At 36.7% G+C, this 27,918-nt stretch overlaps 1 protein-coding gene across 1 annotated transcript; it reads left to right on the top strand.

The window, feature by feature from the left end:
• The first annotated feature begins 583 nt into the window (after window positions 1-583).
• bcl2l13 (BCL2 like 13) lies at window positions 584-27,916 on the top strand. Its single transcript, XM_028450689.1, has 7 exons — window positions 584-721; window positions 7,587-7,779; window positions 11,009-11,098; window positions 11,843-11,999; window positions 13,088-13,160; window positions 13,243-13,371; window positions 25,002-27,916. Exons 2-7 carry the CDS (start codon window positions 7,650-7,652, stop codon window positions 26,088-26,090), a joined length of 1,668 nt encoding a protein of 555 aa, XP_028306490.1. The 5' UTR covers window positions 584-721; window positions 7,587-7,649; the 3' UTR covers window positions 26,091-27,916.
• The last annotated feature ends 2 nt before the right edge of the window (window positions 27,917-27,918 follow it).

The following is a 27,918-nucleotide window of genomic DNA, read 5'->3' as shown; positions in this document are numbered from 1 at the left end:
AATATAAGCCTAAAATGAAAACCATGGATGACAAAGATTGACTACGTGTAAAAAGAAAAACACCTTGTACCTGTAAAATCAAGTCAAAAGGAAAAACTTGAAGATAGCAAACACGATATTATTATTATTATACCAAACTGCTTTGCTCACAAAGAGAGCAACATAAATCTTACAATTTGGGAAGCTTTATTGAATGAGTTTTTTTTTTTTTTTAATTAAACATTGGAAAAGCTATATATATATATATATATGTATATATATATATATATATATAAAATATAAACCGTTTTTCAATCAAATAGTTACTCACTTGGTGAAAATATTTATTTACATTTGTACACTTTTTTAATTAAGTGGTTTTTTTTTTTTTTTTTTTTAACTGAAAAAAAAGGTAGTCATTGATACGGATTGAAGCAACTTTTGTTTGTCTTTTTTTTTTTTTTTTGAACCGTTGCGTGAGTACAACATGTTTTGTGTGTTTGTGAGATTTGGGCATGATTTGAACGTCATACGTAACTCCCTTATTTTGAAGGGTAAAGGAAGTGTAGCCGTGGTGCGTTCAGGGTCCCGTGCTGTGTCCAAAGCACACAGTGTACCGTAGTGTGCTGCTATCTGCTGCTTGCTGCCTACCAGCGGTGGTCCTCCAACCAGATACTGTGTCGCACATTCCCCCTCCTCAGGCTTTGTGTCTACTACACCCGGGTGCCTCTGCTCAAGGACGGTAAGAGGACGGAAAACATTCATTACCCCAAACTAATATGGAAAGGAAGTTTTTCTTATTTTTTGCAAACATTTTAAACGCAAAGCTTGTTAAACAATAGCTTCCATGTGAGCTCAGCAGCCGGAGGTGTGTTGGCTGTTGTAACACACCTGTAACTATATTGTTCATTACTGCACAGTTATGTATCTAAAACATTGAGTTATTTAATAACCAAGCTGAAACATATTGTTGGATTGGTGGTGTTTCATTTCAGTTATTTATGTAAAGCTAATTAATGTCCATTGTATACTACAACAAGATTTTTATTAGATTTTATGATAATCGGCCTATTTGTGTTGCATATTGCTGTTAATGATCACGTAACAATTAAGGGCTTTAAATGTAAATATTAAAATCCACAATTTCACAAGAGCTTTTATTTTGATAGTTGGCGACTCGGAAGTGTTTGGACTAATATATCCCAGTACAACCTGGTGGACTTTATGTCACTTTTTCTTCCTTCATTACTGGTGTCAGCTTATCTTTAACATACATAGTCATCAGGCTAATAGTGAAGTTAAGCTAAAGCACTAAAAGTTCCACTAATAACGTGTTGCTAAACAGTCTCGTGCTTCTGAACAGATCCGGATGACCTTTCTGTTCGCCACGTGCGTTATGTAAGTGACATAGTGATGCACATCCTGTGGCATTGTCCCAGTGCTCCCAGTATAGTCCCACAGATCTGATATTAATGAATTGTATTTACACTGAATTGGATTTGTAGTAAAGCTTCAGTTTGATGTAGTGAATGATGAGTCTTTTATTTTTTAGAATAATCAAATAATTGAGTTGGAAAGGTGAGGAAAATAATTGATTAGTGTTTTGAAATCTGTCTTAACTCTTCTATTATTCGTGGGGTCAATTTGACCTCATTCAATGTTTATCAATCAAAAAACAATAGTTGATATAATAATATTCATAGGGCTGGGCAAAAAAAAAAAAAAGATTTAATCGATTGATCAAATTTGCCGATGAAACCGATTTTTATTTTGCAAATTCGAGTTTTAAAAAAAAAAATACAGTTTTCTGAGAAAAAAAAAAATGTAAATCTAATTTAAATTTTTTTTTTTCCACCACAGTTTTTCGGACTTTTTTGTGTTCCGTCCTTGTGCGTTACCGTAGCGCGATGTGAGCCCGCCCCCTCTTTGTTTATATGTGTTTACCCTTTGAGTAGACTGTGTGTCACAGACATGTTTCAGTTTCAATTCACACTATGCTGAGATGCTAAGCGAAGAGTTTATTATTTAATTGTAATGTGATATGTTATAAAATATGTAATTATCTGATTTCTTAATCAGAAAATTGAAGCTACTGTGAAGTAGCTGTTACACTTTTGCTTAAACCTGGGTTAAAGCTTGAAATTGTTGAATGACAGAGCCTCATTTACTTTTTATTTTGGGATTGTTTTATGTATTTTAACTCTTGAGGACAATCACAGCAATAAAGTTGTACCTTTGTGTGATGATATCTCGACACGGCGATATATCTCGATATTTTTCCGCGCGATCGATTACCGATATGGTCCCGCTAAGTATAGAATTTTTTTTTTTTTTCGAGTTTTTAAAAAAAAAAAAAATGTATTTATTTTTTTAAAACCTTTTCTGATTTTTCACTAAAATGTACAGGTGCATATTCACAGAAATGTTGTCACTGTTTGTTGAAGGAACCAATATATTGTTTACTGGAATATTGCACTATAATGGTGTCACTGGTAAGAAAGTACCTATTTTTTGTTTACAGAAAGCACTATTGGAGATACTTATTTGTTTACGTTGGTATGTTGACACTTATTTACAGAAATGTTGCACTAAAATAGTGTCACTGTTCATAGGACACTTTTTCAATTTATTGTCTTTCAGAGATATAAATAAAAATTGTATTTTTTCACTTAATCTTTTTTTTTTTTTTTGTTATGTCATAGATTATCGTAGATTGATTTCTGACCAATATATCGATAATCGCAGTATCGTCATATCATGAGATAATCGTTATCGTGAGCTTTGTATCGCGTATTGTATCGTGAGGTACCCAGAGGTTCCCACCCCTACTTTTGACAATATATCTGATGTCTGCAGTCATTTTTAAGTGAATAGGAGAAAAAAAATTTGAATTTCTCTTTAAAAATCAGAGATTTGTTTAGGCAAAACGGCCCAGCTCTAAATATGAGTTTTTTCAGTGTGCTGAACACACATTGCACACATTGGTGTTCCTCTGGGGACCCCAAGCTGTTTTAGCTGTTAAGTAAAATGTGTTCGTAATATTTCAGGATAATAGGAGGGTTAAAGATAATAAGAGTATGAGGAAACCCCTTTGAGCAGTTGTGTTCAGGTATTTCTATCACTACCATTTCAAGCACCTCGGTCAATGGCTTGAAGCTACATTTCCTGTCCAACTGCATTTCTTTCAGTTAAAAAAAAGGTTTAAATGCATAAAAAGATACCATATATGTAGTACCTCTCCTATATATGTACTCACTTTGTATTTTCATAAAACAAAAACATTACTTATCTGTAATTTATTCTGTCAAAATACCGTGTTTTGCGACTGTCCGGCCCTGACTTCTGTTTCAAAAACATCTTTAAAATTACTAGTGCAGTGCCAGTAGGAAGTATGTATATATTTAAGATTAAGTTTAAATATTTAAAGATTAGCGCTGTAATATAGGCTGGCATGTAGCCTGCTGGGAGAGAGAGAGTTAGAACTACAAATGAACTTTTTTCTGTTGATTCTTGTTCTTAATTTATTTTTTCTTCGCTGATTAATCGATCTTTATTTGTATAGCTCCAATTCATAGCACGTGTTATCGCAAGACACTTCACAGGAAGTCAACAGTGAGCTGTTCTAACTTATCCTGAGTTACCATGACGACCTGTCAACATCAGTTCTTAAAATTGTTCGCTCCCATGGGGATGGGGCGTCCAAACAAATCCAACGTTCCCCACCGTTGAACCAAGCAGCAGCCATGTTGAAAGTCTCAGCTCTCTGTCCCTGAACCGCAGAGATATTTGAGCCACAGACAGACATAGATTCCTTGCATTATAGATAAATAGATAGATTCTAAATTTAAATGTACTTTCTGCCCTATTTGTAGAGGTGGCAAAAGTACTAGTCTTCAGTACTCAAGTAAAAGTATAAATACTTGAATAAAAACGTTACTGAGGTGAAAATATTGAAGTTGCTCCCTTACTTGAGAAAAATTAAAAAAGTACATGCTACTAAATGTACTTCAGTAAAAAGTAAAACAAACTTCCTTTCAGGGCTCGACACTTTGACCAAAATGGTTTTAGTTTTGTGATGGAGCGCTTCTTCACGTCCCACAGAGTGCACCTTTCTCTCGCTTCGCGCTCACGCAACTTTGCTGCGGGTATTGCAACAGTGAATGCGCCGAGAATAAACACCAATGTGCTCCTGGAGCCAGTCATAACGAGTCCTTCACTGAGAGCGTGCTGAGCTCAGCGTACACGCTCATCAGAATCAGAATGGAGGGACCAGAACTGATGGACTATAATGCCAGGCCAGATGTTCAGCTGTGGTTCTCCCAGGGCAGAAGTCTGCAACCTGTGGCTCTGGGGCCTAATGTGGCCCTTTGACTCTTTTGCAATGGCTCCCTATAGCTTAAAAAACTATTAAAATAGAGTTTTTTGTTTTTTTTTACAGAGACTATTAATGATTAATGGCAAATAAAATAATGATATAACAATTTGTTAACCTGAAATAAATCACGTTGTGCAATGACTGCCATTTTCCTACTTCACCTCCTGCAAGATCTACAGACCATCAACTTTCCTGCACCTGTGGCTAACCTTAAGTTTTAAATCCCTGGTAAGAAACTAAACCAACAAAAACACTATTCTAGAAGAAAATAGAGATTTTAATTGTGTGGAAACAGATTCATTTAACCACCAATGTGCCGGTTAAATATGCACGTTTTATGTGTGGCAATACATCAGCAATTAGCATGTGTTGATCACATGATCATGTCTTACTTTTTGTAACCTTCCAAATACATTAACTAAAAAAAAAAAACATTTTTACATAACATTGTGTTCATGTAAAGTGAGATGCGTAAGAATTTGAAGATGCAAGAAACTGTTTTATTTCTTGATGTCAGTTTATTTTGTTTTAAACTGTTTATAAGTTGCCATTTACATGATCAATATAAATCAAACATTATTCTATATAATTTGAACTGTATATATAATTTATTACACTGTATTGTCTTCATTGAGAAGGTATTTTTTTGGCTCCAGGAGGACTTTAATCCAAGTGAGATGAGGTTAAATGGATCCTTGTAGAGTAAAGATTGCAGACCCCTGATCAGGGGAAGAGACCCCACTATCAGAGCTGGACCCTCTAAATTTAATCCAGTGGGCTGAATCAAAGCAGATGCTAAGTTGGTTATGCTACTGTTGAGTTAATTCAAGTACAGCATTTCTGCAAAATAACAAAAACCAGAATACATGAAACCTGTTGTTATTCTTTGCTGTTATTTTTTTAAAAAATGTTACGTCTTCTTTTAAAATTATATAAAAGAAATGACCTGTTATTTCAGCCACTGCTTGTTGCAGAAAAACTTAATATTGACACTAAAACATTAAAACATTTAGCAGATATACTGTAAATCTCGAGTCATTGTCAATCTTTACTTCATACAAAAGTCAACTATTCCTCAGCATGTGTGGCTATGCTGTTATTTCCATCTTAATATCCATGCAAACTCTGTCCAATGATGCCCATTTTATGAAATATGTGGTGAAAAAAAATCCTTGTACGACATTGACCCACTTACACTGTGTGTGCAAACTGTTTTTAACAATCATTTGACATTCCAGTCTGGCAGTGACGCTGTAAGTCTATTTGTGAAACGTCCTCTTTTCTAAATATTGCATTATTATCAAATGTGTGCCTTCAGAGAGCTCAATAGTTTGGGTTGCCATGGCTACGCTGCTGCGTGACTTCACTACATCACGATGCAAAGTTATTAAATTCACATTGTATGTATGTAGTGCTTCAATTAATTAGGTTTGCAACATTTGACATGATGGCACTCTTGTTTTATAGGAGGAATGATGCAATATAATGATTTTAATTTAAATATATATTTGTGTGTCATATCCAATTGTACTTATTTATTTTATGTGTTTTTTATGCATCTCTACTATTGTTAAATTTGTACTTTAAGCCACATTTATACCCTGAAATGGATCGTTCTGCATCTAAAATAATTCAGAGATTTGACAAACATTAGTAACATACGTACACTTATCTAACAACACAACTCACTAATACACTTATACCACGAAGACTAATTTGAACATGTTCTTTTTTAAAATTTTATTTTTGGCCACACTGTAGATAAGACGTTGTAGCATAAAAACAATGTAACCTTATTAGTTAAGATTAATGCATGAAGTTATAGAAGTAATTATAGGCTGTGTTTGAAATGACACACTGTACTATACACTACAAACTCAGTGAGTATATACTGTCTACTATATACTATGATAAATAAATATAAGTATGATTAGGATGACGGACTGTTTCCCAAGATGCATTTCAAACCTACAACTACTAAAACCTGAATCACACTGAGGCTAAATATCTTTGAAAGTTCTGAAAATGTTTTAAGTGAGAAATTGACAAAGTCAAATATCAACATGTGCTCATTTGATCCATAAAACTCACAGAGATCCATAATTATGCTGTTTTCTTTACAAAACATCCGGTTAACTTCTAAACAAGAGACGTATTTAACAAAAAAACTAATTGAAGCTAGAAGAGATGCTTTTATTTTGAAAAGGGGATGTTTGATTTTTAACTTGAAACCGGTACCACTGTCTGAGTTTACCTCATACTGAGATCGATTATGAGCATGCGCACAACCGGAAAATGAATTTTTACTAGTTCCGCTGGGAGTTTTGGTACTTCCGCTGTGCTGAGATTGAAAATTCAATTTCAAAGCAATGTGTTTTATAATTTATTCAATGTAATGTATTCTGTTTGGATAAAAAAAAAGCACATGTTGGAATATACATTTTAAGATGTGTTAAAGACGTGTATTGTTCCTTTCATTAAGTTCCCATGGCAAGCTTAGTATAGCAGTGACAATCAACAACTTGAGTAAGTAATAGTGTCTCATGCAGCAATCTCCATACGAATAGTTTATTCTCCAAAAAACATGATTATAATATACATTGCAATAAATATCAGTTAACCTAATGTAGTTTTACAATCATAATCTGTGGTATTCATATAAATCTGATCATGACAATCATATTTATTTTTTTTTATCGATGGTCGACTGATGTGATGTTTTAAGCATTTTTTTTAAATCAGTACAACAATCTCTGTGCATGGCTAATCCAGCACGGGTACATGTACATGAGAATCTAAGTATGAAGGTAAACTCAGACCGTGACACCAGTCCCGGGACAATTTTACATTCTGTTGACAATGTATCATTGGGTGGTTGAGTATGACTAGTGCGCCCATCGTGCATACTTAAGAAATGTCCCGATATAATATACATCCGGGTATTTCTCGCATAGTTAATATTTTCGTACTATCTAATGTGAACGCACTACATACTCGTTTTGATGTCAAACTTAGTTTGAGAACACAGCCACAGTTTTTATTGTTGGATTCATGTCCTTATGAATCAAACAATAAGGTTTCAACTTTATTTGTTGTTCAAACAGAAAAAAACAAGTTTTGACCATTTTTTTTTTAACTATATGGTAATGATATATTGAATTAAAATAATATCATTTGGGGTCTGTTGCTGCAGTTCCTAACAACAACACTGTCTACCATCTCTGCTCCTCAGGTGTGACGTCCAACTTCGACTGTAAGAATTAATGTGCCTGAGAGTCTGACACACGTCTGTTGAATGGCTACCTCGGCCACCACCACTTCCCCCTCTGCCTCCATCCCTACCTCTGTGCCTGAGGCCTTCTATTATGAAACCAAATACGTAGTGCTCAACTACCTGCAAATGCTGCCTGTCGGTCGCTGTGTAGGTAAGCCCAAAAACATATATTTATATTTGTTTATGTTTATCCACAGCCCACACAGTGATGAACATTCTCAGAAGCAGTAAGTGTTGTGCAGTCTTGAACGCACGCTGAATATTTGGGGTGTGAAGGAAGGCAGGCAGCCACCTGTTTAGCTGCTCAGTTTAGAACTCTCCGACATTCGTAAGACTTCACCATGACTTATAAATAGTAGATTGGGATGTTATGATAGGCTCTGTGTATTGTACATCATCTCGTGTTTCTTTGTATATTTTGTTCATTGGTTCCCCATTAGCTTCCACTGTGGTGGTGGCTAATCGTCCTGGGGTCCTTAAAAAAGAAAATCAAGATTCTAGTACATATCTAAATATCTTTGAACTAAATCAAAACCTCAAAACATTTGCAGAATACATTTATTATTAATAATAAACAAGGCAGATATCCCACTTTTTTAATGTTTTGTGTGTCGCAGCCATGAAGCAGGTGATAAGGACATGGAAACAATAAATCTCACCCAAAATAAATGTTTGGTTGAAAACAGTAGCGCAAACTTTAGATGATAATAAAATAACTTTAGAGATAACTTGCAAAAAGTGAATAAAATTAGCTCTAAGTAGACTACACGATTACATAATTTCATCAAAGGATGTGACAAAAAGGTGTTTTTTGCTTTTTTGGTTTTTTTTTTGTTTGATCTGTTTTATTTTATTTCTTTAAATGCAGTGTACTTTTGATGACGGTTGTCTGTCAAAATGACATTTTGTTTGTTAATGAATGCAATAAAGTATTAAATATATACGTATTCTAGTACATGTAAGAACATAAAAAAAAAATAAAGTCAGTTAAAAATACAGGAACATTACAAATAAAAGGTACATCAAGACACATTTTCATGACACCAACAAATACATTAAAATACATTTTAAGATTGTTGAAAATATGATTTTTAAGTATGCGTAATGTTTACTTGTCTTGAGGTCCCAATGCAATTTGGTCCATAAGTGAAAAGCTCTAAAAAAGACAGACATTTGTAAATAGTTGGTATTACGATGATTGGTGACTAAGTTGGAGTTTGAAACAAGTCGAGTATTGTACAAAATGGATATAATGGGAGTATTAAATCTTTTCTTGAAGTAATCTCGGTTGGCCGGTTAAAATGATCTTCTTTATATTTTTTTGGGTTTTTTTTTTTGTTTATTGAAATGTAGAAAGGAAGTTTTTTTTCATTTCCTGTCCCTTTTTGTTGTTCGGATTCCTAAAGTGGGAGGAGGAGGGCAGACAAGTGGCTGATCCCTGCTTTCCGCTCGACCCGGTCCAACTTCTGACAGCGCCTGTCACGTTTAATCACAGCAGGATTACTTGCACAACAATGGGCCAAAGCAGAATAGAAGTCAGACTAGCTTTGTGACTGACTGCTGAAACAACACCTAGCAGAGAAAAAACACACACATAAAGCCCAACCTCTGGAGGAGTTAGTTTACAGTCCCTTGACTTCCTGTTCACTGGGTTTATTGACTACATGATTTCTAACATCTTGTGGATCAGGCTTATTTACAGATACAGATATTCTGGTGAAAAATGTGTTGAATATGATGACAGGACACCTTTATCTCCTCAGCATAAGCTTCAAAAATAGAGTTATTGGGCTGAGTGTACAATTTGTGATGTCTAAGCCACATGTATCAAACTCATGGCCCGGGGGCAAAACCAGCCCTTTGAAGCGTCCAATTTAGCCCGCAAGACAAATAAAAAATTAAAAAAACATGAATCATTGTGTAAATGAAATTTAACGCTCCCGGTAATTATATTGCATGATTGCAGTCATTTTTAATGTTTTGAAAAAACTCAAAATTCTTAAAATCCTTAATTTTTTCTGAAATTATTACATAACATTTCCCTTATTTAAATAGAAATTGGTCACAAAATCTAGTCGGGACTGATATCACTTATTGCTTGAATATGGTAATTTTTTCTTACACATTTTCTATTCTATGTATCCGTGGAAGTGCAAACAAGAGCACAATAATGTTGAAATTGCTCGTTTTCCAACAGAAAATCTGTGGCCCACTTGAGACCAAACTGCTCCGTATTTGACACCCCTGGTCTAACCTTTTAAAAAATATTACAGTGTGATTTTTATCATCATTTCAGTGTAGAACTCTTGAAATTGGAAGATATAAATGGTTCCTTCCTGAAATTCTAAAGACATTATTAATATTTAAACTCTTTGGTGAATCCCTGTTCATAATCAATTTATCATCCCAGTTAACCCTCCCTGGCACGCCTCCAACGGAATTCAGTCAAAATAAAAAAAAAAAAAAAAAAAGAAGGAACCTAGTCCAGTGGTCCCCAATCCTTTTAGTCCCATGTACCCCCGTTGCATTTTTGTCAAATCATGTGTAACCCCTCTTCATATCATAAGTGCCGTCTCCATAATGTCATATACTATGTGGAACAGCGGGCTCTCATAAACCCCTAAATGTATCTCAAACATTGGTTTCCTAAGGCTTAATCTACAAATTCAAAACAATGTGTACAAACTGCAAAGTGTAAATTATTTAAAAATGATATATCATGCAACTTATGTGATTACTTCAATAGTAAATAAATAGGGTCTCCTTTGTAAAATGTTGCTAATTTTTGTCTCCTATTGCCAGAAGTGTGACAAAATAATTCTTTTTAAATAAATTACAAGAAAATATAGTCATTTATTGAGCAGTATTACTGGTAGTTTGTGGTGAAATTGCTATAAAAAAAAGCCTATAAAGGAACTAGGAACATTTCCCAACAGTTTTTAATAATTTGTTAAATCTGTCCAAGTACCGCCTGCAATGTGCTCATGTTCCTCTAGGGGTACACGTACCCCAGTTTGGGAACCACTGACCTAGACCACCCCAAATGGTTTATTCTAATGCTGAAAAAAGGCAGTTCTACTTTGAGCTCTTCTTGGATTAATAAATAAATATGTATTTTTAAAAAAAGGATAAGAAAACACTGCTTACATTTCATGCATGTCATTTCTTTTATCATTATTGTTTGTTATTCATACAGTGCAGATGTCCAAGCTCTATTTTCACACAAGGTGAACAAATACCTTTTCAGAATTTCAAAGACAAACATCATGTTTAGCAGAGCATTCTAAAGCCCTGTGTGATGGTTATTGTATTGTTTGTATGAATGATGAACATACATATACATTGGACAAACACATATTTGTTTCTTTTCTCCACTATAGAAGATGCCCAGGTAGACAGGGAACGGGCCACCATGATAAAGGAGCAGATAGAGGAGGAGCTGAGACAACTGGAAGATGAAATGACAGCCGGTAAGTCATGCCTGAACATTTTATAATATCTAGGACTTTAGTTAAAAAGTATCTAATATGAAATTATAAAGTAACATTTGAGTCCTTCCTTTGTGTTTTCAATCATTTAGTTGCAGTTTCTGTGCTATTGGAGGTTAAATATGTCTAGTCTAGTACATGTTATCAGAGGTGTAAAGAATGTGTTTTAGTAGGGGTGTCCCGATTCGATATCGGATATCAGTCCGATATTAGCCTGGAAACGAATACCCGATTCAAATTTCTCAATTTTCCGATTTTAATTTTTTTAAATTTTATTCAATTGTAGAATACTGTAGATATTATGTTGAAGGTTTAAAATGATGTAACCAATTTGTCAATAATAAATGGGTCAGTTTTTCTCATAACTACAGTTGTTGACCATTGTTCTCTGTTTGAGTGACATCACTTGATCAAACCTTTTCTAACATTCCACTCTACAAAATAAGTTATTCTTATGTTTTTATTAAAGAAAAGAGAGGGGAAAAAAAATTCAAAAATAAATAAATATAAAAGTATGTATGATTCATGCTGATTTCAGATCAATATCTGTATCGGCCGATACGCAAGGCTGCAATATTGGTATCATATCGGAAATGAAAAAGGTTTAGCCTGTCTTTGTAAATGTGTGGGGTTATTTTTCACCCCCCAGTCATGTGAGTTTTTGAGATCTAAACCCTAAAAATCTGCACGTCTGACACTCTTTTGTCTCTCCTCTGGTTGGCACAGCTCACTCAAGCGCAGGCTTTGACCGTCACGCGTCCCTGGTGTTCAGGCCAACCAACCCAGAGAGCTCCATTGAAGACTGCCTGGCTGTGATCGGGGACAGAGTGGCCAAAGAGCTGGACTCATACGTAACGGCTGCCATAGACAAACTTCACTCACAGTGAGTTGGCGATGTTTGATTCAAGGATCTAGAAAAAAGACACAGCACGGTTCCTTTCAGGGTTGGGGTCAATTACATTTTTCAATTACAATTATTACATCTTCAATTATCCATGTTCAGTTACAACTCAATTATGATTACGGTCGGTGATTTTTTTTACACTTACAACTGAAATTACAATGATTATTTTTCCACTGAAAGTCAGTCACAATTACTTCCTCAATTACTAAAGTTGAAATTCAATTACTGAGTTTTTAATAAATAAGCCCATAAAACGAGACCTTCCTCTTGTGTTAGCTTTCTGTTAGCATTTCTTATGATAACGGGTCAGTTTTCACCCATGTCTTAAATCAGCTGCAAAATACACTAAAAAATATTATCTATTATCTAATTAGTTTTTCATCCTTTGGTTTAATTGTTAGGCTTCCTTTATTTATCAAAATATTAATGTCTTTGTTTCTTAAAAAATAAAATAAAATAAAATGATACTGAGATACTCAAGAGAACTGGAATGTAGTGGGAAAACTTGATATGAAACATATTTTAATAATTGTTAACTTCATATGTGTGTAAGCCATATAACTCTAACATGGTTCCTCAGTTTTGTGTTTTAATTAAATTGTAGTTTTTATAGAATTTCCATGCCAATTACAAAGTAACTTATCTGAAATCAATTACAATTCAATAATGATTACAACAGCAACAGATGTTTTCAATTATAGTTACAAATTAATTAATGATCAATTACACGATTACAATTATAATTTACCCTAACCCTGGTTCCTTTAATCCGTTAGATCATACAATCATTGAATTCTTATGGATAAAATGAATTTTTAAAATGATGTAAAGTTTAAGCTCAAAGACATTTGAAAGTGTTTGTAAACCTTGTCATAAAACATCTCACATTTATTAGCATCCACAAAGAGAATCCCAGCACATTATCAGCTCAAAGCTCAACGTTTGTGTCTGAACAAGCAAAAAAATGTTCAGCCATAGATTTGAGGAAAAACATCAGTAGCACCGATCAGTAATAACGAATAACGACTTAGTCAATGATTTCATTTAGTCACTCCTTCTATTTTCAGAACCCTGGAGTACGAAGGGTTCAGAGACGCAGCTGTGGAGCTGTCCACGCACACACAGGACGGCTGGAACAAAGTAAATCAGCTGTGGGTTAATAAACAAATTCATTGAGAACTATATATTTAATTATTATTTTTGTCTTTTTCCTCCACACAAGGTGTTGGTGCCATTGGTGCTTCTTCAAGCTTTGTTAGGCAAAGGCCACTCCGTCACGTCTCTGTTGCATCTGGGGCTGCGTTATTTAGAAGAAGATAAAAGTGACTTTATAATCCAGAATAGAGGATGGGTGAGTACATACAGTTCTTATTTGCTGGATAAATTATATGCTAATTTGACAGATCTTGGGATTTCAAAAAGAAGTGGATAGCGAGTGAATGCACTGTGTAGGACACATGCAGGTTTATTTTTGTCCAGTAGAGGGAAACAGTGAGCTGTCATTTATACACCTGTGAGCAGCTGATAAATAAGTCATAGACCTGATATTGCTGCTCTTTGTGTTACAACCTGTGGTTCCAGACCTTTTTAGGGTCATGACCCTACTTTGATATCACAAATTTCTGGCGACCACAGAGACTTTTTTGTTTTTTTATTAGTTTTTAATCGTGTTTGTTATAGTATCACGAGTAGCACTATAGTGATGAGATGTGCCAGCTCTGTTGTTTTTTTTAAAACTCGATTTATATTTGAGAACGTGAAAGTATTGAATACAGTTGTTTGATATTGTGTGTGGTGTTTTACTTTAAAAAAGAATAATGATTTAAAAAAAAAAAAAAAAAATTATTATTATTGATGATTTAATTAATTATTTAATTGTATTTTTATAGTTTTTTTTTTAACTAGATTTATATTTAAGAAAGTGAAAATATAGAATACAGCTGTTTGAGATTGTGTGTGGTGTTTTATTTTGAAACAGAATAATAATTACAAAATATAACTTTGATTTTCATTATTAGTTAATTATTTAGTTAACTATTTAATTTAATTTTTATACTGTTTTTGTTTTTAACTACATTTATATTTAAATACATTAGTTTGAGATGGTGTGTGGTGTTTTAATTTGAAAGGGAATAATATTTCTTTTTTTTAAATTACAAAACCATAATTTTGATTTTCATTATTAGTTCATTTTTTAATTAACTATTCAATTTTATTTTTATACTGATTTTTTTAAAACTAGATTTATATTTGAATACAGTTGTTTGAGATTGTGTGTGGTGTTTTATTTTGAAAAGGAATAATAATCAAACATTTTTTTTTTACAAAAATGTGATTTTCATTATTTAATTTAATACTGTATTTATTTTAAACTAGATTATTCATATTTGAGGAAGTGAAAATATAGAATACAGTTGTTTGAGATTGTGTGATGTTTTAATTTGAAAAGGAATAATAACAACAAAAATGTAATTAAAAAATTATTATTTTTAATCAATTGCTAGACATTTCAAGTGACCCCATTTAAATTCAGGGGGCAACCTCACATGGAGTCACTCTTACGCCATACATGTTTAGTAATCTGAAAACGGCTCGTTTCCAGTTTCAGTTTTTTTTTATTTTCTGAATGTGTGCAAGTAAATATATTTTTAACCTTTTACATAATTTTTTGTGTCTATAGATTATTGCGTGGCAGCCTCTGTTATTGTTTATATTTAGATGCTTTTATGATATTGTAAAAAAACTCATGTCTTTTGAATGGATATATGCAATAACTCAAATGACGTCATACCACAGGGTTAGTAATATTGCTCTGGCCGCCATTACTTCATGATCATGATGCTCTGCAAGGCGTCACGCAATGTAAAGTGTACACAGCTGCAACACTGGGTCTAAACAAAGCCACATTCTTGCTCTGATTTATGTCATAAGGGATGAACAGATGATGGGAATGGTCATTAATAGAGAGAGGAGAATAATGGTGGAGGGAGGGAGGGAGGGAGGGAGGGAACATGATGGGTAGGGAATAAGGTTGGAGGGGAGGAGGGAGAGATGAGAGAGTGAAAAGGACGGACTCTGTGAAATCTGCGTGAGTTTAACAACAGGCTCTCTGTGGCCACGCGTAACATTTTAACTATACACTCGTCCTTTGGACTCCATTGAGCTTTAACTCAGACCAGACGTGTTTATGACTTCAACTAGAGTTGGGTAAGATTCTTTTTTTATTATGATGAAGCTGCACTCCTGGTATAGATGTGTGTAGATTTTCTGAGCAAGACAACATAAGTAAAGGTTTGGAAGCTAAACTGGTCTTTTTCTTTTTTTATTGACAAATAAGTTATTGTTTAAGTAAATGTATTGTACTCACATTTCGGGCCGAGCAAGTAAAGATGAAATAATGTTAAAAAAATGTGCCAAAATTACAAGAAGCAAGTCTTGTTTTCAAAGTCGGGATTATTTTTGTTCCGTGCAGTTTTTAATGACTGTATGAAGTGATGAATTAAAGATCTGAATGCCCCTAATAACGCCATTGTCTGCTACATCAGGACACAATGAGTCTTGTTATGACCCTAATGTGGTAACACTTCACTGAGCACGAACAAAACCATTGGTAGGCCGGGTGGGGTGGGGTGGGGGGGGGGGGGGGGGGGCTACATGATGCAAGAGCTAGTCTGCAAGCTCTCACGTGTCACAGTTGACCCGTCCACCATAAAAACTGAGGCTGACGACTCGTGTGCATGTCAGCTTTCACAGATTGCACTGACTGCAAGTGTGATGCAATATGAAGCTTGTGGTTTGAAGTGGCACGTTGACAGTTGAACCTAAGCTCTTGGCAAAGAGTAAAAAAAAAAAACTGCACTGATTATTTAACATACAGTACATGGACATTTGGAGAAAAAAATAAAAAGCAAAATATTTTCCTGCTTGAGTTTATCTGAGATTATGAACGTATTTAAATGCATCAAAAAACCAGTTGATCAATGATTTAATAAAAAAAAAAAAGAAAAATAAACCTATTGTTTAATTTCTTATTTCTAGGGATGTAACGATTAATCGTAAGGCAGTTAAAAATCAATTCATAGGTATCACGGTTCATATCGATTTTCTGAAAATTGAATCGCAGTAACTTTTTTAACAGCAGAGGGCGCTACATATATTTATCCTTCTCTTGTCCAAATGCTGAGGCAGCGGGCGGAATCTGCTACTACTGCTACTTTTTCTGGCCGCATTCTACTCTTAAAGATGTTCATAAATGATTCCTTACCCCTTTAGCACTGAAAGAATATCTGTAATATTACGTGAATATCTGTAAAAGTCACATTTTTCTATTAGCTCTGTCTGCTAGCATAGCATCTCTTCTTCACTGCACAGAATAGCTGCATCCCAACCAACCACTGGGTTACCAGCTCCTTCTGCTGGTCCAAACAAATATCTGACGTAAATACAGTGCAGACGGGTTTTTTTTTGTTTTTTTTTTAAAGTCCAATTGTTAAGGCACAAATATATAGAACCAGAATTTAAATTAATAGGCTTCTTCTTCATTTGTATTATTCCTTTATTTATTTTATTCAAGATTTATTTTTAGTTAAATTGCATTGTTTTGAATAGTTTATCAAGGAATTCTTTTGAAAATGACAAATAAAAGGAAAATAGTACAGTATTTTGTAGTTTTTTTTTCCCAAAAAAAATAAAGGAATATTTTTCAATCATCATTTGTCTACAGTCCCATTTTGTAAAAAAAATCGTGAGAGAATCGTATTGTGAACCCAGTATTGTGAATCGAATCGTATCAGGAGTTGAGCGAATCGTTACATCCCAACTTATTTCACAAATTAGTGATCAATATTTAGTTGGTCACACAGCTGTGACTGGTAGAAAATAAGCATTCTTTTCATTTCATGGACTGTTTGAAATGCAGAGAAAGTGATGTTATTTTAAGCTGCTGTGAAGGTCCCAGTCTGAGTCTGTCAGTGAACATCATGCTTCACCTTGTACAATACCACTGCAGCGCTCCCTCCTGTTATGTAAGCTCTCTCTCTCCCTCCGGCTCTCGGGGTTTGTACATGTGCCTCTGTGTCACTGCATTAGCACGAGACTACACTAAAAGGTGATGCAGTCGAAAAAGACCCAAAAATAACTCCCGTTAATCTGCTAAAATCCTTGTCCCCAAAGTCTTGGCTAACCCAGCTGTTTTTAGGAGCGAAACACATTAAAGCAGAACTAAGTAACTTTTTTGCCTTAATAAATCCTTCTGGTAGTCCCTGTGAGGGTAATACAAGTGTTTATGTGGTGATTGGGGGGTTTTCATCACCCCCTGCGGTCTCTGGCCAGAAAGCCGCACTTGCAACTTTCCTGCCCCCGACCCGGTGGCAAGACGTACTGCTTTACGGCAGCCCAATACAAACTAATGCTAGATTATGACCAGCCCCGTGGCTGCACACGGTTGTCTACAAATTCACTTTTTTCAAACTTATATCATACCAGAGCCAGCAAAAATAAGCAGAGAAGACCTTTGTCCAGGAATCGGAGCAACTCTATGCAGTGACAGCTCAGCAGCAGCAGACAGCAATTACACACACTGTCATCGTGGCGCCATGATGACTGTTCGTGTGGTTGCGCAGCAGGCACGCGCACACACTCTCAACCCAACGCTCCATCAGGCAGCACACACACAGAAATATCCATCCATCCATTTTCAGAGTTTTTACGACAGTGACATAACCAAAAGCGACCTTTAGGGGGAGCGCTAAGCACAAGTTACTTAGTTCTGCTATAAATAGGTCATAAATGTATTCCTGAAAATGTGAAAAGAGTATAAATACATTCAGCACATTAGCTTCAGGGGTTTTCCTGCTCGCTCTCGAGTCCCGGATGGCATCTCTTAAGACAATTTGCAGCTAACCAGTCAGCTAACCAGCCTTCTGTTCGTGATTGACTCTGTTTGGCGGTGCTTCATGTGTGCTGCAGCCGTGAAAAGAAATAATAAAACTGGCCCTTTTAGTCCGTCTCGGTTCTCTCTTTAACTCAATCCACTGTAGAAACAGATTTTGTATTGCTCCGCAAAAAATTGAAACAAGGCAATGTTGAGTGGAAAAGGCAGTGACCGGGGCTGAGGTTTCAGTGGACCAATCATAGCGCTTACGTTCCGCATTGCCTCGACGCGCAGTCAGGTTTTTTAGGAGTCAGTTTCTGGCTTTGATGGCTCAAACAGGTAGGGCTACGTCTGTCTGATTACGGTGCTAGTGCTAGCTTCCATTGTTACGGTAGGTTACCTCCTCTCATAGACAAGAATACGCGTCCTCCTACAATACACGAAGACGGCGCTCTTTACGCAAGTCGGCGTGGTTCCAGCGCCTCTAACTAACACGCCCCCAGCATTTTAGAGCAGAGAGAAGTGCTTGTTTTTCCTAATTTTACATACTTAGCAATTTTTTCTTCTTTCAAATTTGGTTCAGTGGTCAATGGCACATGTTTCTGTGGTGTGACAAACTCATAACACAAATTTATTTCTGCTTTACATGGACTTTAACCAAGGGGTAACGTAGCTGTCTTATACTTTACACCAAATCCAGTGCGCCAGATTATTATACTGTAGTTAAGGTTCAAATCTCGAACTAAATTCTTGAACCTTGGCCGAGTTTTATAAAGTAGGGCACACTACTGTTAAAATGACACATTTTTCTTTGGAAAAAGAAATCCAAAGAGTTTTTCTAAAAATGATTCCGACATCCCTGCACGAGTGGTTTTTCTAGATTAACGAAGTAAACTTTTAAGACTCATTAGAATTGATAATCTCAGTTGTAAAGTTGGATTTCCCACATTTGTTGGTCTGAAAACATAGCAGTGTAACCAGATCAATGAGGACTAAAACTCTCTAGTTTGTAGGCAGGCATTGTTTTACTGTTGTCTCGGCACAAACAGTTCCATTCCTCCCATTAACGTTTTTAACAATTTCTTTTTTTCAGTCAGCAACTCTGACCTTTTCACAGTGTGTGACCCTTAGAAAGTGACTAAATTGATCTTTTTTTATATTAGCTAAGAGTGGGGATGTTGCTAACCCACGATTTTCTTTGTTGACTAGTTTAGTTTATTTGAGCAATTCACATTCATAATTTTTACAAAACGCAAGATACATCATTAGATGGTATAATGAAAGTTCAAAAGGATTAGGCTGAAGCAAGAAAGCTTATAGCTGCCTACCCCATATTCATATTCATTGATCATAACAAACATTTTGACATTACACAGTATGATCACAATCTACACACATTTATACATATGTTATATTGGTGTTTATGATATAGCATTTATGTTAGATCCAAATATTACTAATGGCATTTGCATATTTCACCAAAAGACTTCTCTTATAATGTATTTTAAATATCTGCTGACAAGTAGCACTTTCAGGTTTTCATCTAAAGTGTTCCATAGGTTGACACCATTTCTTGTGATACATTGACTCTTCAGGGTAGTACGAGCATACTTTACCTTCAGATTAAGTGATCCCCTGAAGTAGTGTCTCCCCTCTCTATTAGCAAACTTTTGTTGAATGTTTATTGGAAGGTGGTTATTTCTGGCCTTGTGTATTAATAACAAAGATTTAATTTTTATCAAGTCATCAAGTTTTAGAGTGTTAGATCTTTAGAACAGTGAGTTAGTATGGTCCCTATAGCCTACGTTGTGCACAATTCTATATAAGATTTTCAGATGAAATGATAGACTAGTCTATCACATAAGGTGTTTTGAAAAACAGTTTGATTTAGGCACAGAATAATCTACAAGATCAAAACATTGCTTTTAAAAAATAACAAGTGCATTTATAACTGCCTGCAAACATCCTCTGCATACCGGACCAAGTAATTAGCTGAAATACTACAGACAGACGACCAGCTGAACACTGCTGACCATCAAGGTATCTCCTCAGTGAAACAAATGACCAGTAAAATCAATGTGTGGCATTTCCAAACATTTATTTAATTCTGAGCACTGAACAACAAACATTTGGACAATAAACAGTCCAATAGGCAGTGTTAATATGATCACTGTGATCAACAATCACATTAAAAAATGGTAATTCACTTAACAAAAGGTTGAAAAATAAAGAAAAAAGAACTGGTGCCTTTGACATTGTCAGGTAAAGCATGCAGGGTGATGTCCAGGTGCTGTTTCCACCCGGGTTGAATTCAAGTATGAATGTTTGGTTTCACAGTTTGGGCTCAAAAAAGGCAAAGTTTCATGCAAAGTATTTCTAGGCTGTGCAAGTTCAGCTAGCGTAGCATTGTGTGTTTCCTGAACATTGATCACTTAAAAATGTTCCTGTTGTGGGTGTGTTTTTGCTTTTATATTACATTCATTCAAAATGCATTCCACTGTTGTCTATTATGTGACTGAAAAACAAACAATAAAAGGACTAGTATTTTGATAGTCAACAATACTGTGGACATGTACATGGTTAAATGTTTCCACCCCATCATTATTGGCTGAGTGCATGCTATGCTAATCGATGATACATCACAACGATTGATATCAATCCCAGAAAAATGAATGCCCCCTGGTTTCAGGATGTAGATACGTGACTGTTGTTGCTTTAGTTACCAGTAACATGTTGACTCTTTAGTAACACTTCCATGTGGATATAGCATATACATGTCAGTGACACACAGGCTGCATGCGAGTAGTTCAGATTGTGGTTGGGATTAGAGCAGTGATGTTGGCTTCTTGACAGACAGGTGTGGGTGTTTTAGTGTGTCTCGAGGCAAGGGCGGAGAACGTGAACCTGACAACAGCAACGGCAGTTAGTGTCGAGTTTCTCCAGCGTTGACACAGCTCAAGGACGTTAGAGAAGACAAATACCCAAGGCCACATATACCGATTAAACAGTGTGACCAGGTAGGTGTTTTCTATCAATGCATGTCTTTAGTACAATGCTACATAGCAGTTATGCCCTGAATTCCTTAACATTGAACAAAATGTGCAGAAACGTTTCTGAAGAAAGGGATTGGAACTGGGGCTGTTTGTTGCTGCAAGTTAAACCTTTAAACATTGAATACAAGTATTGTAACTATTTCCATGGAGTTAACTGTTGATTGAATTTATTGTGGGCGACCGTGGCTCAGGTGGTAGTGGGTCGTCTTCTGATCGAGAGGTTGGGGGTTCGATCCCAGTACCTGACTATGTGTCGAAGTGTCCTTGGGCAAGACACTGAAGCCTAAGTTGCTCCCAGTGGTCGACTAGCGCCTTGCATGGCAGTCCTGTCCCATTGGTGTGTGAATGTGAGAGTGATTGGGTGAATGAACTGATATGTAAAGCGCTTTGGGACTGCTTTAGAGTGGTTATAAAGCGCTATATAAATCAAGTCCATTTACCATTGTATATGTTAATCCTGGGAATAGATCAGGGTTGGTGTACAACCTATGAACGTAGCAGCTAACAGTGCGAATCCAGTAAAACTGCCTTTATTACACGCACGACTGCATTGTTATAAGTTAATTAATGAAACTATGTGGAGTTGGTGTATAGTTTTGATTTGATTCAAGATGACATTGGTATTTGTTTTTAGTTTTCATGATACTCCATGTAACCCAATGAGAGAAAATAAACATGCTTCAGGGTTCTCAACTTGAATTTCTCACGGGCAGGGGTGGTGAACTCCAGTCTTTGAGGGCTGGATTCTTGAGACTTTTCGATGTGTCCCTGCTCCAACACACCTGAATCAAATGAATGGCTTGTTATCATGATGACAACACATTGGTTTCAACCAGGTGTGTTGGAGCAGGAAGACATCTAAAAGTCTCTGGAATCAGGCCCTTGACGACTGGAGTTTGCCCCTCCTGGTGTAGGGGGATTGCGTTGATCACGAGCGAACGCCACCGGCGTGAGTGTTATAGGAGGCTTCGGGGGCATATCCCCCCCCCTACCTGGAACATTTTGAAATGTATAACTCTCTGATGGCCAAATTCTGTGAAGTAAAGCTAAAGTTGTTGTACTGCCTTTACTTTCAAGCCAAAAGTTATTAGTTGAATTGGTAAAGGGTCATGGTGAATGTTTGGGACTCTAAGTGACATTTGTTGAAGTTCACATGTTGAGTTCAGCTGATTGAAGGTTGTTCTTTGTAGGAGAGAGGAGAGGATTTCCTGTCTCACTCGTGCCTGTCCACATGAAAATCAGCTTATAATAAAGCAAATGTTGGATTACGCTGATTTAATCTCTTTCCAGCTGTATTCAGTTGCAGTGCCTGACACTGTGTGTCTTTGTAAGCAGAGTAACCTTCATGTAATGGAGCAGCATTGAAACAGTAGTCATAGTAGTTTAGGTATAGTTTAGTCTTTACATGCGCTTTTATTTTAATTTAGGAATAGGTTACTTACAAACTAAACTAAATCTCACGTCCTGGTTTCTGTTGATGTGTTCTGTTCCACCTCTGCAGATGGCGTATCATCATTGAGTCAGGCCACATTCATGTGACGCATAAAACAAAAAACAAAAGACAGGCTCATGTCAAATCCAACTTGAACTAAAACTGTATTCAGTAGAGACAAAAACACTGGGGATAGATACATTAAAGAAACGTCTCGATGTCCCGCCCTCAACAGCTCTACTTCCTCCCCTGCCTCTGCCAATTTTACCAGAAGCTACGCCTCTACGTTTGTGCACGCGCATTGCAAAGTCGCATAACTACAAAATCTACATATTTATTGTTAGAGTGCCTTAACTTTTGATTACAACATGTTTATTACCTGTCCATGAGAAATGTCGTCAAATCCTGGTTCGTTCAGAGTTCTTTTAAAAGCAGCAAGTCCCTCCCCCTTTGATAAGCAGCTTCAAGATAAATCCTGTTGTGGTCATGAAGACGTTTATCCACAAGCTTTGTACCTAGACTTTTCTTTTTTAGTAGAAGCTTTATACGTTGGCAATCATGGAATGGGTAACTGGAGTTTCGGAGCGCTCCTCCATGATGGTGCACGCGCATTCACTTTGCTTGACAGTGGCCCACTACAGGAAGTCGAAGCCTATTGGCTGGGCGAAGTCGGTGCTTTCTTGCATTTGTATAGGGGTCCGGTAATGGTATCGAAAATCAATATTTCTCCAAATAATACGTTTTTTAAAGGTAATTTTTTTTTCTTTTTTTTTGTGCAGTTGAAGTAAATGTCAGAGCGACTGACGGACTTGTGATGTGCATGGTTTTTTATTAACTATGACTTAGATATTGTTTCTAGAAGTGTGTAATTCAACTTTTTTTGGAGATATGGAAAAAAGGAATTTCAAATCATAATCGTGATTCGTTACGATTGAATTTCAATAATGAATCAGAATTCATCGCTAAAGTATCGTGATAATCGTGGAATAAAAGAGTCTCATCCCAGCCCTACTACCTATTACTGTATGGATTTAAAAAGATGCTACTGTTGTTTACAAAGATGACTTTTGAGCCACTGGGTCAGATTGTTGTTGACTGGATCTGATTCATACATATTTTAAAAGCCTTCTTGCTTAGTATACTGGGTAACATTTAAAATACATCAGTGTTCAATCCGGCTTCAGAGAGATTTTACATAATGTAAAAATATATATATATATATTTATCATAAAGCACAACACTGTTGGCTGTATCTGTTACTGAATGCTTTGCACATTAATTTGATGAGAAGTATGGTGGTATTCATTCTATAATCAATGTTTGAAGCATAGGCTTCTCTCTCAAGCACTTTTTAGGAAGTTTAATTATTTAAAATAAAATGTTATTTGCTTTCTCAACCAAGTTTAACGGAAAGTACAAATGTCTTGTTCAGGCACGCTCACCTCTATTATTCATCCCCACTTTGTTACATACTCTAACTGGTTGCTCTTGTCCTGCATATGTTTCGTCACTAGAGGGCATGAAAGGACAATTCCTGGTGATTATTTTAGCAGAGGACACTGTTTTATACTTTCAGTGGGGCCTGGATTTTATACCAACATTAAATGCGTGCTTCATGTGTCATATTCACAAAAAGACAAATTCAAAGCAACAAAAAGATATGGAAAGTGAGTCATTTAAAATACTTAAGAGATTCCTATAAAACCAATTAAACATGCAAGGTAAAAAACAAACATGTTTCTACATTTATTAATAATAATAATAATAATAATAATAATAATAATGCATTGGATTTCATATAGCGCTTTATCATAGACACTCAAAGCGCTTTACAGAATTAAGGCATTATTCTTTCACTCCACACTTAGTGGTGGTAAGCTACTATTGTCGCCACAGCTGCCCTGGGGCAGACTGACAGAAGCGAGAATGCCACAGTGCGCCATCGGCCCTTTCCGACCACCACCGACACTCACTCACACACTACATTCATACTAGGCAATGTGGGTGTAGTGCCTTGCCTACACCCACATCTTAAATAAACCATTGGTTTAAATAAACCATTGGTTTATTTAAGATGTGAAAGAAATGTTTGAACTAGGGATGTCCCGATACAACTTTTTCACTTTCGATACGATACCGATATTGCAGCCTTGCGTATTGGCCCATACAGATATCGATACGATACGATATTGAATCATACATACTTTTGACTTATTTTGTAGTGTGGAACGTTAGAAAAGGCTTGAACAAGTGATGTTACTCAGAGGACAATAGTCAGCAACATGAGAAACACTGACCCATGTAATATTAACCAATTGGTTACATGCATTTTAACCTTCAACATAATATCTACAATATTCTACAATTGAATAAATATAATATATATTGGAGATTTTAGATGCAGTGTGATAAAATCCCATATTCGTTTTCGGACCGATATTGATATTCAAAGTAGTTGAATATAACACTTGGAGTATTTGCAGCAATCATTCATACTTGTGCATGTGGTGTAAATGTACTTAATAATTTATCATTGATGCTGTCTGAAAGCATCAGTACAGATTGGTTGAAGTTCCTATTTTTAGAAACAAACTAATGTTTGTTTCTCTCTCTGTCAAATACAGGCTGAGGTCTTCAGTCTGGTGAGTGAAGAGGAGCGAGGTGAGACCATTGCAGAGGACAGTAACGACATCTACATCCTGTCCGGGGAGCAACATCCTGACCAGCTGAGTCCTCCATCCTCACTGCTCTGCACCGGAGATAACGGCAGCGAGCAGAGTTCCTGGCAGACTGAAAGCTTTCCTGTGTCTTTGGCCGGACACGAGTCCTGGGCACAGGTCGCTGCGATGGACCCCGAAGACGTCAAGAGCCTGGACAGCATCGAGGGCGTGGCTTTGGCCGAGGAACGCAGTGAGAACAACTCGTCCAACTCAGACATTGTCCACGTGGAGCGCGAGGATGCGGAGCTACTGGAGGAAGGTGGAGGCAATGAAGAAAGCATGATGAGCGTTTTGGGAACGGAGAGCGAGCTGGCAGAGCTCAGGGAGGAGTTCAGGGACCAGACGCCTCCTGTTCCAGCACAAGACCTGTCTGTGTCTGTGTCCACACCTCCAATGTCCCTGATTTCCTTAGAAGAACCAGGTGTGTTAGAGACTCCTGTCAGCGTTTCTGCAGAGCCTTCCCTCGTCTCCTCAGAGCCAGAGCTGCTTCCTGCTGCCTCAGAGGTAGAGCTGGCTGAGCTGGCTCCTCCTTTGTCTGTTCCTGCTGTAAAAACAGAGCCTGAGCCAGAACCAGCTGCTGCTGCTGCTGCAGATCAAGTGCCTGCAGAGACAGCAGAAGAGCCAACAGCGCCAGAAGAGCTTGGAGTAGCATCAGAAACAGCTATTGAACTGAAGGAGGAGGAGGAGCCAGTTATAGTCCCTCAACAGGCCGAGGAATCAAAGTCAGGACCAGAGACTGTAGCAGAACCAAATGAAACGCTGAGTGCATCTTTAGTCACAGCTGCTGCAGAGGCCCCTATTGATCCTCCAGCAGAGGCCCCAGCAGAGGCCCCAGCAGAGGCCCCAGCAGAGGGTCCAGCAGAGGCTCCAGTAGAGGAGGTCCCAGAGCACACAGAGTCAGCACTGGACCTCCAGCTGCTGCTTTATGGCGGAGCTGCACTAGTGGCCCTCCTCGCTGTGGTTTATGGCCTTATCCGCTACAGGAGAAGATAGGAAATGAAAGGCAGCACAATCCTCACCTGATGTAAACGCAGATGATGGAGTAAATATAAATGTACGTGTGATCCAATGAGAATGTCCTCCCTTTAGCTGTTTGGGATGTATCAAAATTAACTGACCAATCAACCTCTGAAAAGTGCCCATGAGCAATCCAAAAGCCCAAACTCTGACCTGTCTGACACACACAAGGCGCTTAGACACACTCCACTGGACTGTTTATCCTTTTCTTTAGTTTAGTATTTCCCCAAACTTTTCTCTTTTCAATATGATCTTAAATCTCTGCCTTTTCACCTTTGGATTAGTTGTTTGACTAAAGGAACTGGAGTGGAAAGCAGACAGTAGTTAATAAAGCCTCACTGCACGGTGGCTGTGGGACTTGTGGTTTTTCTGTTCTTCCCCTTTTTGATGCAGCAAAGCAACGTCCAACATCTGCCCTTTATCTGTGATGAACAATCCACTAAAAATGATTTAGAAGAATAGTGATACATTTCAACTGCCAACTGCGTTTGTTGGATTTCTTTAATTTGTTCATTTTGAGGCAGAAATGAGTTCTGTTTGTTTGGAAAGATCTGTTTCTTGAAAGTTGAATTCAGTGTTAAAACATCAGTTTGTGGAGCAGCAATCTGACATGCTGCCTCAAATATAAAACCTGAAGAAACTGTGATGGTGGATTTACACTTTGGTACCAAGTGTGTGTCACAATGCTTATTGTCTCAGGTGCCCTGCTGTTAAAATCTTTTAGTTTTCAAAGTTTGTTCTAAACTTCTGCGATTGCTTCTGTTTACTATTAAAAATAGAAGCATTAATGCCACAGTGAACCAGTCCCTTTAATTGAAAGTTTTTGCTTTTTGACAAAAAAAAAAATGCTCATTTTTCGGTGACTTTTTTCGTGTATCACCTTGAACTCTTTTAATGTTCCTCTCCACACAAAGACAATTAAACAGTAGGCAATAAAAGCCCACACAGCTACAATAAAAACAAGCTTTTCCAATATTTTAGACAGACAGAAATAGCTGGGAAACTCTTCACTATTATTTTCTCTATAGAAGGTTTTTACAGCGCATCAACAACCCGGAAGTCGCCAAATCAGGGAGAACAATGCCAAAAATGATCAGAGGAAAGGAGGCGCTTGTGGTTAGTGAAGCTAAACCAGGATCTACGACGCCAATTGTTGATAGCAGGGGCTCTTAACTTATATTCTAGTGTGATAATATAATTCATATCAAGTTACTGCACTTGGCACTGACTTAATATCACATTTATTAACCTGCTACAGCAGCAACAGTTAAAATTGTATTCCAGGTAAAAGGTCTTAACTTTTAACGTTATTGCATTACTTATTTTGGCCTTTACGACACATCTGTCGTTGATGACTTGATCACACACCATGTGTGGATCTGCACCACTAATAAAGCATAACTTTTCCAAATATGGTGCCCTTTCCTGCAGACCAAGTCCTTCCCTGTATGCCTTTGCATCTATAACGCATTTTGTGGTTTATCTGTCGCAACAATTCACAATAGTTTGTGTTGCTTATCACCAAAATGGCAACTTCCGGGATGACGCACCGTAAAAACCCTCTATGGTTTTGGGCTATGTGGAAACAGTTCAGTCATTGTGTGTTTGATCCAGTTTGGAGCTTTTTAGGTTTGTGTCAGTATTCCATGTCTCTCACTTCACCTTCTTCCAAAACAATAATTTAAAAAAAAAACAATACAAAGCTGATTATTGGATCTCAGGTCCTAAACACAGCATTTCACTGTGAGTTTCCATCAAGGAGCTTTCCAAAAATGACTAAAATAAAGGAGTAAACTACTGGACA

The sequence above is a fragment of the Gouania willdenowi genome, chromosome 6, assembly GCF_900634775.1.
Source record: "Gouania willdenowi chromosome 6, fGouWil2.1, whole genome shotgun sequence".
NCBI classification, from domain to species: Eukaryota; Metazoa; Chordata; class Actinopteri; order Blenniiformes; family Gobiesocidae; genus Gouania; species Gouania willdenowi.
Note: the sequence above shows the minus strand (reverse complement) of the source record. Positions and strands in the feature narration are given on the sequence as shown.